The sequence below is a fragment of the Misgurnus anguillicaudatus genome, chromosome 13 (genome assembly GCF_027580225.2).
Source record: "Misgurnus anguillicaudatus chromosome 13, ASM2758022v2, whole genome shotgun sequence".
Classification (NCBI taxonomy): Eukaryota; Metazoa; Chordata; class Actinopteri; order Cypriniformes; family Cobitidae; genus Misgurnus; species Misgurnus anguillicaudatus.
The window spans coordinates 24,694,436-24,707,277 of NC_073349.2; the positions used below are offsets into that span (position 1 = coordinate 24,694,436).

General features: G+C 37.9%; 2 protein-coding genes across 5 annotated transcripts in view; one reads left to right on the forward strand and one right to left on the reverse strand.

The window, feature by feature from the left end:
* Positions 1–49: 49 nt before the first annotated feature.
* racgap1 (Rac GTPase activating protein 1) lies at positions 50–9,495 on the reverse strand. Its single transcript, XM_055188342.2, has 17 exons — positions 9,338–9,495; positions 8,396–8,483; positions 8,107–8,309; positions 7,855–7,997; positions 7,407–7,476; positions 7,233–7,286; positions 7,070–7,147; positions 6,650–6,767; positions 5,765–5,916; positions 4,169–4,333; positions 3,978–4,073; positions 3,698–3,896; positions 3,508–3,613; positions 2,700–2,832; positions 1,466–1,595; positions 1,275–1,386; positions 50–1,175 (listed from the first exon to the last, which is right to left on the reverse strand). Exons 2-17 carry the CDS (start codon positions 8,478–8,480, stop codon positions 1,100–1,102), a joined length of 1,920 nt encoding a protein of 639 aa, XP_055044317.1. The 5' UTR covers positions 8,481–8,483; positions 9,338–9,495; the 3' UTR covers positions 50–1,099.
* Positions 9,496–11,454: 1,959 nt separating this feature from the next.
* Positions 11,455–12,842, forward strand: part of LOC129430595 (inactive dipeptidyl peptidase 10) — an 84,063-nt gene continuing 82,675 nt past the window's right edge. For 3 of the 4 annotated variants that reach the window (XM_055187949.2, XM_055187950.2, XM_055187951.2), the window contains exon 1: positions 11,455–11,676. In XM_055187949.2, the coding sequence (XP_055043924.2) occupies positions 11,638–11,676 (39 nt within the window). In that variant the 5' untranslated portion in view covers positions 11,455–11,637. The remainder of the gene's footprint in view (positions 11,677–12,842) is intronic. The other variant, XM_055187948.2, reaches the window with a different exon arrangement.

The following is a 12,842-nucleotide window of genomic DNA, read 5'->3' on the forward strand; positions in this document are numbered from 1 at the left end:
ATTCTGGCACACAAATCCAGTATTGAAAAAAAAATGCACTGACACAAAGTGCTTGCAATAAATGACTGTATTTTACAAAAAGCACAAGTCTTACAAAGTATCACACCACTCAGGTTGAAAAGCAATTGGAAGTGATAAATCAACCTCGCTCAATGTTCCACTTGGTTAAAAGTTGCCCTTTTGAATCAATAAAAGACGTGATAGATCTGGGCTGCATACACGTAGATCCTCCAGAAGCTCCCACTGTTCTCCTCTAGAGGTCTGACGCTGAAAAGTTATTTGACTTGAACATTGAAAGTCGTCCAATCAGTATAAATCTTTTATGAACAGGGCAAGATACATTAAATCCTTTGGATCAGTCACTTGTCCCACAAGGCATTTAAATAAGGTTTCTACAAAATTCAATAAACAGCATATAGACAAATCAACTAATGCCATGCCAGCCAGATAGGAAGAGTATTTGCTTAATTGGTTTCTAAGATCTATAAACATAAGTATCTGGTAAAACATGAACATTTATATTCAAAAACAATCATGAAACTGAAAGACGTGCCCAGTAACAATAATAGTGTTTGCATTCCTGCATGCATTAAGTAATGGTCTAATTTTTTATGTTACCATCCAGAATCGCTCAGATCTTGCCAAGATTAAAAACAAAATGTCTTCAAAGAGAGATTCGTCTTGGAGTTTCATGTAAACCATAAGAGAATATACAGTAATACACAATGTTACAGTTGCGGACTACACTATATACACAAAACCTTGTATACTAGTTGCAATCAGATTTGGGTTTCTTGATAAAGAACTCCCAAACTGACACAGACCACACACTGCTGTATTTTATAAAGATCGACGTGGATCTGTTCAATCCCTTTGGTTGCAAAGATGTTGTTAACAGTACATTTAAACACTTAAAATCGACTAAAAAAACAAGGTTGCTAGAAAATAGTTAACAGATAAAAGCAGTAGCGTTAAAACAATCAAAATCGATTATTAAAGAATAAATCAAATACAAAATATGCACGTTGGATAATGTTATATTGCAGCTTTTTCCCAATGAATAAAGTCAAAGCTATGGAGCGCCAATCGTGCTCCAGTGCTACTTCAGCAGGGGTGAGGCGAAGAAGTTCCCCTGACGAGAACTGCTGGCGGCAGCTCTGCTTCTGCTGCCAAATCTGAAAACAGGACGTATTCAGAAGTTATGTCTTGTCTAACATCACTATATCTATATATTATCACCATACATATGCAGATCTGTAGGTAGGTGTACATACTTTGGAGTGATTGCATTGAGAGTTGCGTTCTTCATGCGCTGGGAAAGCGAGCTGGTTGATGGGGTCTTGCTCATCTGCTGGTCGGGGGTTGTGATCGGCCCAAACATGGTCGCTACAGCACATAGAAAAAAACATGTGTGTTATAATTGTCCCACATTAATAAAGATCAAGTGATGACAAAGAGTTCATACTTTTCTGATCAGGTGTGGCATGGACGTTGGCGTTCTCAATGACCATGTGATCATTGTGGCCGTGCTCGTTCTCGCTGATCATGAACTGACTCCAGTACTCCACTGGCAGACCCATTAGACGCTCAACCACCTGAACAAAAAAGAAAAAACAACAACATTATGACAGTTTAATTGCATTTAACCATGTTAAAAAAAATCTAAATCTGAATTGTTTACAGTAGCTGCGTTTCTATTACCCTTTAATTTGCGCACATTGCGAATTGAAACACGTAAATTTAAAGATTCCAATAGAAATATTTCTTAGAAATGCATGTTACATTGAGATCATGCACAATAAGATGAGAGTTATTGAAGCTAATAGGGTCCATTTAAAATCCATGTTAACCAGGGTTCCCACACCTTAGTTAACTTCAAATTCAAGGACCTTTCAAGGACTTTCCCAGTCTAATACCCTCAAATTCAAGGACTAAATGTGGGAACACATTTCAAGTGAGAGCAAGGTTACATTGTGTTACCATTTAAGATACATTGTTACAGTTCCCTTTCGAGGGAACTTGCACTGCGTCACTACGGTGACACTTTAGGGACGCCTCCAGCGGTAAGTGTGTCTGAATGTGTATATCAAATTTAACCAATGGTGAGGCTTAACAACAAAGACAGGGTGACGCGGAAGCCAGGAAGTATATCGCTATCTGAAATATTGCCAAAGACGGCGTTACAGGGACGCAGGAAGTATGGCAAGGGAGACGCAGCGTCTCATTCCCTTCTAAGGGAACGACAGTTACATACGTAACCCGAGACATTTTCATGTGTCAAACACAACTATGCAAAAAAGCATTTTGGTATGAATCAACAGTCGCATACAGAAGATAAAAGCAGCATTTAAAGCGAACAGTTTAGCACGTGTGTTTAAAAAGTCTAGGAAGTTTTATGATATTATCCTACACTACACAGGGAATAATATGGATTTTTTTCAGAAAACTTCTTGCATAAAATAGATTCAAGCACTTTCAATGACCTGTATCTATATTATCAAAAACTTCCCAGGGCCTTGAATTTTCTCCCCAGATTCACAAACTTTCAAGAATTTCAAGGACCTGTGAGAACCCTGGTTAACTCTTGTTGGCATCAAGTTTAAGGTTTAAAATGTGTTTATGTTGAGCTAAATATTTTAATATCTACATTAATGACTGGCCCAAAGGAAAAGTACACTTGAAAAAGCATGTGAAATTACTTTTGGCTGGCGTCTCGTGTCCTGCAGGATGGTCATTGGCTCTGGGTCTGGCACAGCATGACCCACAATTGTGGGCCCAAACACACGAGCCAAATTGTGGGTGTCCATCTTTGTGTCAGTACTCTGGGCCACTCTGAAAGTAACAGTAGTCGGTAAACCAAAATAACATTAAAAATGTATAAGTATATAGTATAGTATATAGTAATGTATTGTAATATTTTCCCCATAATCTTAAAGTTTGTATTTCCCCACTTCAATTAAAGATTTGTATAAAGAATTTTGCTTACGAAAGATTAAATACAATTTAACAGCATTCTTATACACAATCTTTCATCTTATGTCATAATTATTTAAACCCAGTAACTTCTGCATAATATTAATTCAAGGATACTAGGAACATATCCGTCAGCAATAAGTTTTGTGGTAAATTAAAGGGACAGTTCACTAAAAAAAATGTAATTCTGTCATCACTTACGCTCAAGATGTTTCAAACCTATATGAGTTACTTTGTTCTGCTGAACACAAAGAAAGAATATTTATAATTTATTTATATTGACTTCCATAGTAGGAAAAGAATAATACTATGGCAGTGAATGGTGCCCCTGATCTGTTTGGTTACAAACATTTCTTTCCAAGTAATTTATTCATGTTTGGAACAACTTGGGGGCGAGTGAATGACATTGTTCATTTTTAGGTGAACAATAAAATTAACCTTGCATTAACCATTTGAATAAATGTCCCAAAATCCAGATCCAGTTTCCTAATAAGCACAGCCAGACATACCAGAGTTATTTGTGGTGCCGTTTACCTTTGCAGATGAATGATGAGGAAAGCCAGAGTGTCTCGGTTTGGCTGTGGCAGATCACTGATGTTCTGATACATCAATGCTATGCTGTTGCCATCATCGGGCACCTCTACAAAAAAAACACATTCACAGCAATTAGTTAGTTAACTCTCTACTTCAAAACCAGATCTACCCATCATAGGCCAGCACTAACCAGCAGCGTCCATGAAGACACGGTTGAGGCGAAAGGTCAGCAGGGGCTCCTTGAGGTTCCTCAAGAAGTCCTTTAGAAGCCCTGTGATGGCATGTATGTCTTCCACCTTGCTGAGCAGAGGAACGTTCTTCCCGCGCAAGAACTTCTCTTTTAACTCCTTAACCACTCGATCAGAACCAGACACTCGGTACAGACCGGTCTGTGGGAAGGAAATGCAGGCGTTCAGCTTCAAGGTTTTAATGTCCAGCAATTTAAACGCATAGCGTATGTAGCCGCTCACCTCGCGCATGCCTCTCTGCTCGATCTCATTTACACAGCGTACCACTAGTGAAGGAATCATGGGAGATGTTGTAGACACATAGCTTGCTAGGGTGCCCTGTCAACATAGGAACCAGGAAGTAAAAGTGTATTAATCATCGATTGCACACTTTATTCGCACTTGCAGTTTAATGTTTGGTGAAAGTCTGTCACCTCTTCACTTTTGACCGGAGTACCAGCCGTATTAGGAATGCAGGGCAAGGGGCAGCGTTCACGACACTCAGGGTGAGCCACCACACGACAGTCCCTGCATTTCAACGAGATCTTCCCGAATTTGATCCTCTTACCGCATGGCACACAAGACTCTGGCTTGATCACCTGAGAGAGAGAGAGACGCATTGATTGTGAGATCTGATGATTTAGCAATTTGTCATGCATAACGCATTGTGCAAATAATTGAACAGCTTGCTCTTTAGGAAACTTGATGATCAAATAAAACCTGCATGAAATGTATATCTAGCAAAACACTTGCATTATTATCGCCCTACTTGGCATCTTTCTTGCTTACTATATGGGTCATACTGTCATAGTGGAGATTATTAAAGGAAAACACCACAGTTTTTCAATATTTTACTATGTTCTTACCTCAACTTAGACGAAATACATAACTATCTTTTTTCAATGCATGCACTTAATCTTTGTACAGCGTGTCGTGAATGTGTTTAGCATTTAGCCTAGCCCCATTCATTCCTTAGGATCCAAACAGGGATGAATTTAGAAGCCACCAAACACTTCCATGTTTTCCCTATTTAAAGACTGTTACACGAGTAGTTACACAAGTACGTACGGTGGCACAAAATAAAACGTCATTTTTTTAAACGGATAAAAATGAGAACTTTATTGTATGGTGGAAGAGTTCTTATTTTGCAGTAGTTCGACCTCGGTGCAGTAACATCTTCACTCCTGACTACGGCCCCTCTTGTTCAAACGTCCGTCAATATTACGGCGCCCGAGGTCAAAGTGAAGCAAAATAAGTGCTCTTCCACCATACAATGAATATAGTTCTCATTTTTTATCCGCTTAAAAATTGCCACATTTTATTTTTATCCACCATACTTACTCGTGTAACTACTCATGTAACAATCTTTAAATAGGGAAAACATGGAAGTGTTTGGTGGCTTTTAAATTCATCCCCGTTTGGATCCTAAGGAATGAATGGGGCTAGGCTAAATGCTAACACATTCATAAGGAACTGTACAAAGATTAAGTGCACGCATTGAAAAAAGATAGGTATATATTAATATTTCTAAGTTGAGGTAAGAACATAGTAAAATATTGAAAAACAGTGGTGTTTTCCTTTAACGTAAGCAGTATGAAATACCAAAGAAATAAATAAAGTGGAGAAGGCGGTTCTTTTCTAATATTCGAGAAAATCCTCCGTTACACCTTCAAGTCAAAGATCAAATTCCCTGACTAAAAAGCTACTTTTCCATGACCTATGTTTGGGATGGCGTGAGCCTGGATAATGTAGTGTACACTGCAAGTTTATCAAAAATTTAGCTTAATGCGTGAAATGAATAAACAGTGCCAATAAACGGCTGTTCAAATTGTAGTCAGCGGAGGCTTGGACCTGGTATTCCTTGCGTCTCAAGTTAACAAACGGATTACATTTTGATAAATGGAAAATTAAATTTAAAGCAACAAAAAAAAAAAATCTCTGATATTCCCAGACTTTCAATATCTGGAAAAGACCTTTCAAAATTCCATTGATATTCCAGAAATTCCACGACCCATAGGAAACCTGCATACCGTTTTGGAGACAAACTCATGCAAACGGACGCCTCCGGTGCCCTGGGGAGTGCTTGGTTCGGCTTTGTTCAGTCCACTGGGCTGACTGGGGTGCTTGAACACATCCATAGACTGGACAGAATCTGTATCAGCAGTGTCCCACTCCATAGCAGCTAAAGACCAAGAGAAAAGAAAGAAATATTAAAAATGCGGCGGCCAACACTATTACAGATTACTTGCAAAAGATAATTAGAAATGCAAAGGCTTGGGGTGTTTAAACGAAATAACTATAAAACAGTCCAGCCAAAACACAAATCAGCCTTTTAAAAGAAACATTTAATCTCAGTTTTATCTGTTTGGCAACGGAATCAATTTAAAACACCCCAAACCCCAGCAAGCTATCTTTTCCATCGGTTAAGATGAATATTAGACCATGTCTGATGAAACAAAGCAGTTTTTATTATTGTATTATATTGCAATCTCAGACTGTGGCTTACGGCGTTGCATATTTAATCACAAAAGTTTATGCATGGGCATCAAATCTGCACTAAATGGCGGTCGACCAATATGTGCGTTTTTTTTTTTTTGGGCAGATGCAGAATAATACAGATTAAGTAGACCGATAATTTGAACCGTTAAAATCTGTAATTCTAAAATCTGTTATAATAGCAAAAATATTAATAATACAGTGCCAGACTTGTGACTCCCAACAAATCAGATGGGCGGTGAGCAGACACTGCTTGAGTCTAGGCCACAGAGACAGTTTCGTGGCTGCATCAAAGCAAAATTATTTCAAAATTGAATTATTTTATCGGCAAATAATACAAAAAAGATAGATAACCACGATACGGTGTTGTATAATCAGTTGAACCCCTAATACTAAAGTGACAATAAATGGAACCTCACCGGTTTTCCGTCTGCTCCTGGTCCAGTAGGGAACAGCTTCCACTGTGGTGACCGCCTCAATGGGTCCTCCGTCTGATGGCACGGTCACAGTGGTTTTGGCCACCAGAGACTCATTACCCTGATAAAATGTGACGTGAATTATTTAATTGCAATAGTTACATTTCTAACTTGCAAATAGGATATCAACCACATGAGTTGTATTTCGTGTCTAGAGAAGATAAAATATTTAAAGGTAATATTTATATTTGCACTGGCTGTAGAGCACCATAGAATACTGAGGGGGAAAAAAAATCACTTCCCACTGAAAAGTTTTACTTTTTTAACAACTGCCGCAAAAAGCCCCACAAAGAACTTTGAAAAAGAGACTCTAGTTTGGGACATATTAAGCAGTCATTTATCCTTTATACAAGTGGCTCTTACTTTCTCAGAAGTCCGACCGGTGGATCGGGACCTCTTGGCAGCGGCAGGAGGGCCATCTGTGTGATTCCGGGAGGAACGCTGCATTGAGACAGATTCAATTAATCAGATATTGATTAAAATTCTGAATTAATTTGCTTAAGTGCGCCGTCACTTGTAAACTTACTCTCTTTTGTCGCTTCTTAAGACGAACGGTTCTGATCGCAGACGAGTCCCAGTCCTTAATTTAGGAAAAAATTGTCACATTTATTTTAGGTTCCACCTTCTCCACTCCCTTGAAGTTTTAGAAAGGAATATCCATACGACTCTCATTTTTTTTATTAAAGAGGACAGAACATACCAAAGAATCATCGGTTTTATCATAACTGATGTCAGACAGAATAGAGGCAGATTCATCGATGGTCGTCAGTCTAAAAGAGATGATGGGGAACAGCTATTAAGACAGCTTGCAATAAGAAACACATTGCTCACACAAACCAATTCTTTAGGTCTAATGAAACCCACTACATGGATTTATCAGTATGTCATTCAAAAAACTTTGCAATCCATCATCATGTTGGATATTGAAGGACCTTACGTTTCCTAAAAACACACAGTATGTGTGTGTATGTGTTATCTGAGAGATGACTGAAATTTTGACTTCAAAGTACAAACATTTGTGTGATAAGATCTAACATTTTTGGTAGTTATCGACTTGCAAAAACGAATACATTATATATTATATGCGAGTCTAACATTAACCTGGATATGATGTGAAGTATCAAACAAGTATGGAGGTCTTCTCTTACCGTCTGCTAGTGTTGAGGTTTGGGGGATTTTGGGAACGGGCATTTAGAAATGCCAGAGCCGAGCGCTGCTCCTCATTTAACTGGATGCTGTTACCTGAACCTTCTGACACCAACAACTCCCGAATGAGCTGGATCTGACGATCCTGCAGAACAAGAAAACAGGAATGTTTTGTTTAATCTACTCAAAGCATTGTGAGAACATCATGTCTAAGGTTTCCCAGTGTTCATAAACATGCCAAGAGTCTTACGAACCAGTTTGGCACAGTCGGCCTCAGCTTTCTGTCTCCGTCTGATCTCCACGTCCACTTGGTTACGAGCGTGTTTGAGTTTGACCTCCAGCGCTCCTCTCTCGGTCTCAGCTTTGGTAAGCACCTCCTTACACATGTTCAGCTCCTGCTCCAGTCTCAGCCATTTTCTACGGCTGTCTTCAAAGTTCAGGGCCATCTGAATGAACTCTGACAAAAATAAACAACAAATACATGGCAGTGAATATTCAGTGAATTTTCTATTGTGCATATTAATAAAGACAGCAAGTACTTACGGGGCTCAATGCTTTCATTGAGCACATCAACTTGCGCCCGGAGATGTTCAAAAACGCTGTGAAGATTTATCACAGCAGTCTCCATGTTCTGCATTGCAAAGAAAAGTTATTATACCAAACGACTAGTTAAATAGGCTTAGTAGATTTACATCCATATATAGATAAATATGCAAATCTAATGTTAATCAGTGCATGTGTGCAGGGGTAAAATTTTTTCAAAATAAATAAGTTTTCAATTGATGTATGGTTTGTAGGATAGGGCAATATTTGGCCGAGAAATAACTTTATTATCATTCAATTTTAAAGTTGACCAAATTAAGTCCTTAGTAACACATATTTCTATATGTAATGTATTTACAGCAGGAAATTTACAAAATATCTTCATGGAACATAATCTTTAATTAAAAAAAAACATAAATATTGACACAAAATGTAATGTCGGCTATTGCTACAAATACACATTTATATGGTTATATGGTCACATGATCACATAACATCTGAGGCTTTACTGTCATACAAAATCTCGGGGGTGTGGCCTAAAAACGACATTAAAATAATACGCTCTTGAACGTAAAAATATTTTATTATTATTATTATAATAAAGAGTATTACAGGAATTAAATATTAATAAAATAACGAATTTAAAACAACTAACTTTATTTCTTGCGTATCAAACACTACTAAGTTAAGTGAAAACAAAGTAAAAATATTAAAATGTTTGTACTCAGCCTAAGCAAAACACCACTGCAGATTTAAAGTGCCTAAATTTATCAAAATATTCTCACCGATTAACTCAACGACAAAACAAACCAACCATTAAGATCTTCAACTTAGATTGGTTCCATGGTGTTTATTCCGCATGGCAACCAGCAAAACAACTCGCCGTTCAAAAACCCAAAACTCGCGTATTTTTAAAGCATATCGTCATAAAATATAACTTACAGATTTGTATAGATGTCCAGCCTCGTGTGGAACGGCGTGATAACAGCTCGATTAAAGTTTTTTACTGGAAACAACAGCACTGCATCGGTTTTTCCAACTAGGTTTACCCGGATGTGCAGCTTACGTTAGCATCTGAAAGAGTTGAGTTTCAAATTTACCCGCCAGCCAATCAGCAACACCCAGACGTGATGACGTATAGTCGTCGACACGGAATGTAAAGGCGGAGCTTATGCTCTACTGTAGTACTGAGGGGAAAAAATGTGAGTACTACATTTTCAAACATCCATAAATCAGCCACATCTTGCCTTATTTTTTAAATGTAACAATATTAACAGGTTTCCCATCAGTTTGAGACTGAGACTCATTTCTTTCTAGACTGGTTAATCTACATCATGCATTTTTAGTTATTTTTAGCATAATAGTTTTTTGATATATTTGGCAATGATTTATTTCGCATGGTGTGTTGCAGCTGTCACACACTGTAAGAAATCTAGGCATTTTCACGTCTCATACTGTGTTCAGCATCCAAACCTTGTATTTTGTTTGATGCTGTTGCGTTTTGTCTTTTGTTGTATGTTATTTGCTTTCTAAAAAATGTGTCCAGTTGGGAACTTAACAATGCAGGGCTTTACATTTTCTGAACATTTCATTTGGATATGGGTCAAAACACAATTCCGGTCCTAAATTACATGCTTGCCTTTCAGTTGAAATATTTAAATTAAATGCAAAATTAAATCTGGGCCTTATTACATTAGGGGAGGCACGTGTGAAGGCGATATTAAAACCCATTTATGATGGCAATTGCACCACCACTGTGAAAACAACATAAGGCAATTTGGATTAATACACCAAATTTGGGTTTCATTTGTCCTAACACACCAAAAACACTTGTTTATTCTTTTCTCATCTGACAATGATGTTAAAAAGTTTTTACTCTAATATATAATTAATATTAACGTTAAACTTACAGGTACAGTAGTACTGGTGTTCTGTATGTTACATTGATTAATTGTCCATATTACCAACAAGCTCAGGGCTTTAGTACTGAGGGGAAGTATTATGTTTTTACCAATCTATATTTTATAAGTTCATGCACCCCAAGGGAACTGAACCCATGGCCTTGGTGTTGCTGGCACCAGTTAAGCTACTAGACCACAGCAGTGCTTTTCAAGCTATCCGTCCTGGATTTGTAATCACATCTCTCCAAATCACCCAGCATGCACTGGTGCTTGGTACCACTGGCTGCCAGTTGCTGGCTGCATCAGATTCAAGGCACTGTGTACAGAACAGTCACCGGATCTGCACCCCACCTACCTCCGCTCACTTCTGCAAACCTACATTCCCAGAAGAAATCTGCTTTTAGTGAGTAAGCGAGCTTGGTACCAACACAAAAAGCATAAAATCACTCTCCTGAACCTTTTGGAAATACAGTATCTTCCCACTCCATTGACTCACAACTGCTGATGCTTTAACTTAAAAATTCAATTTCTGTTTTCTGTGCAAAACTTCACAAACTATTTTTTAGTTCTCATTTACATTCTTATTTAGCTTTTATCCAAAGCAATTCAAAATAGGCTAGTACCGCATTGCATTAACACAGCAATGTTTTTGATTACCAGAAAATAGACAGCTTAAATGGGCTGTAAGGCGCTTTGGATAAAAGTTTCTGCCAAATGCATGGATGTAAATATACAAATGAAGGAAAATGTAACATTTTGCCTTCAGTTTTTTCTAATTTGTTTGTCACTTTGTATGAAGCTATCTACTAAATGATTTATTGCAATGCAAATGAATGTTTTTAGTGTGCCATTAAAGAAACTTAAATCACGTGGATGCTTTTTACACCAATAATTTAACTAGGCAAGACATATATAAATATAAAAGATAAACAAATAAATTATTATTTGCTTTTAGTAGAGCATAAATAAATAACTATTTATGCATTTCTGTTTATCTGCCTGTCAGCCCATTCAATCAAACCAATAGTTTTTTTATGACTGACCCCAGTATCTGACATTTGGATTAGAAATGGTGTTCAAGTCAGAATCGGTATCGTGTTGTCTTGATTAATTTTCCACTTGGTCAATAAGCATCACCTTGCAACTGTGGGAGATAAATAGAGAGAGAGAGGGAGGGCTGGCCAACTTCACAGCATCCTATTAAAGCGATCTGCCAGTGGGGTGTGTAGAGCAACTTGCAGCACCATTTAAATCAACGCTTTCAAGTGCTACAGGAGCAGTAAACAGCATTGGGAGGCATTCGTGCCGAATTTGGGACGTAATTTCGGGACTGTCGCAAACATGATTGCCACCACACAACAGAACATGACAACGGAGCTGGTAAATAAAATCAAACATTACGTTTTCTCTTTTCGTTTTACATATGACTAAATTCTGACTGGCGATGAAACGAGAATCATGCTAAGCTTTTTACACATCTGTGTGAACTAGAGCCGCAGCCAAGAGCGCGTGCACGCGACCACTAATCTCTTTCTTTTCATGTTTTTTACTATATATAATCGCGTTTCCACTCATTTAACGTAAAAGTGGTTTAAAACGCGCACTTGTTTAGCACAGTCGTTCTTCACTTTGATTCTGAACGGTTTTCATTCATACTTTATGAAGAGCTCGGTTCATCCTCGTTCAGCACCAGTTACTCTGTATGTAGCCTACTGCAGTGCTTTCCAGTGGTGACTTACAGAAGAAAGGGTTTTCTTACTGAGATTAATACCAGACTGGTCGTACTAACTTATTTGTATCGATTAATAAAGATAGAAATGCGTCTCACTTTGCGTCCGGTATCGCAATTGAATCTGAGCGCTGCTTTAAACTGACGTAATTTCGCCGCGAGGATGCAAGAACCGGTGGGGCTTATTTCCTACGTTTAGTCTAACCTATCGGAGACCTTTTATGCACCCTTACAAAAACCTGCCCTGTTCGCTCACAAGTTCAATGCTGATTCTTTAAAAAGCTCAAAAATATTTTTTATAACATTTTCACCAAAAACTTGCAGGCAAGAAACATTTTTATTATGAAAATTAACCGTGGGTTTATTATAGTGAAAGCCATGTTTTTGGTAGATCAATTAGGCAACCATGTACCTGTAAGTTATTACCTTAGTTTACTTCAGATGACACATTTGTGATACCAATAGCTGTGGTAAAACCATGGTTCATTTTGGGGTGACATCTCCTTTTGTGCCATTTATTTTACACTATATTATATTACCGCATGCATTGACAAATGTGATCAACTCTTTTCTCAATGGTTATTCAGTGCCTATTTTTAAAATGGTAGGCGTTATAATAAACGTAATTAATAACGTAATTAACAATAAAGAAGTGCAAGGGTGCATGGTGTGAAAATAATCTTCTCCAGAGATAATTCATATTTGGTGCATATTAAGACGAAACATAGCACCGCTAGTTTCGTAGTCGTTGCCTGATTTGCATATGTCGTGCCTCGTGCCACGATTGTAAAGACAGCGAACGATCACAACCGATGCC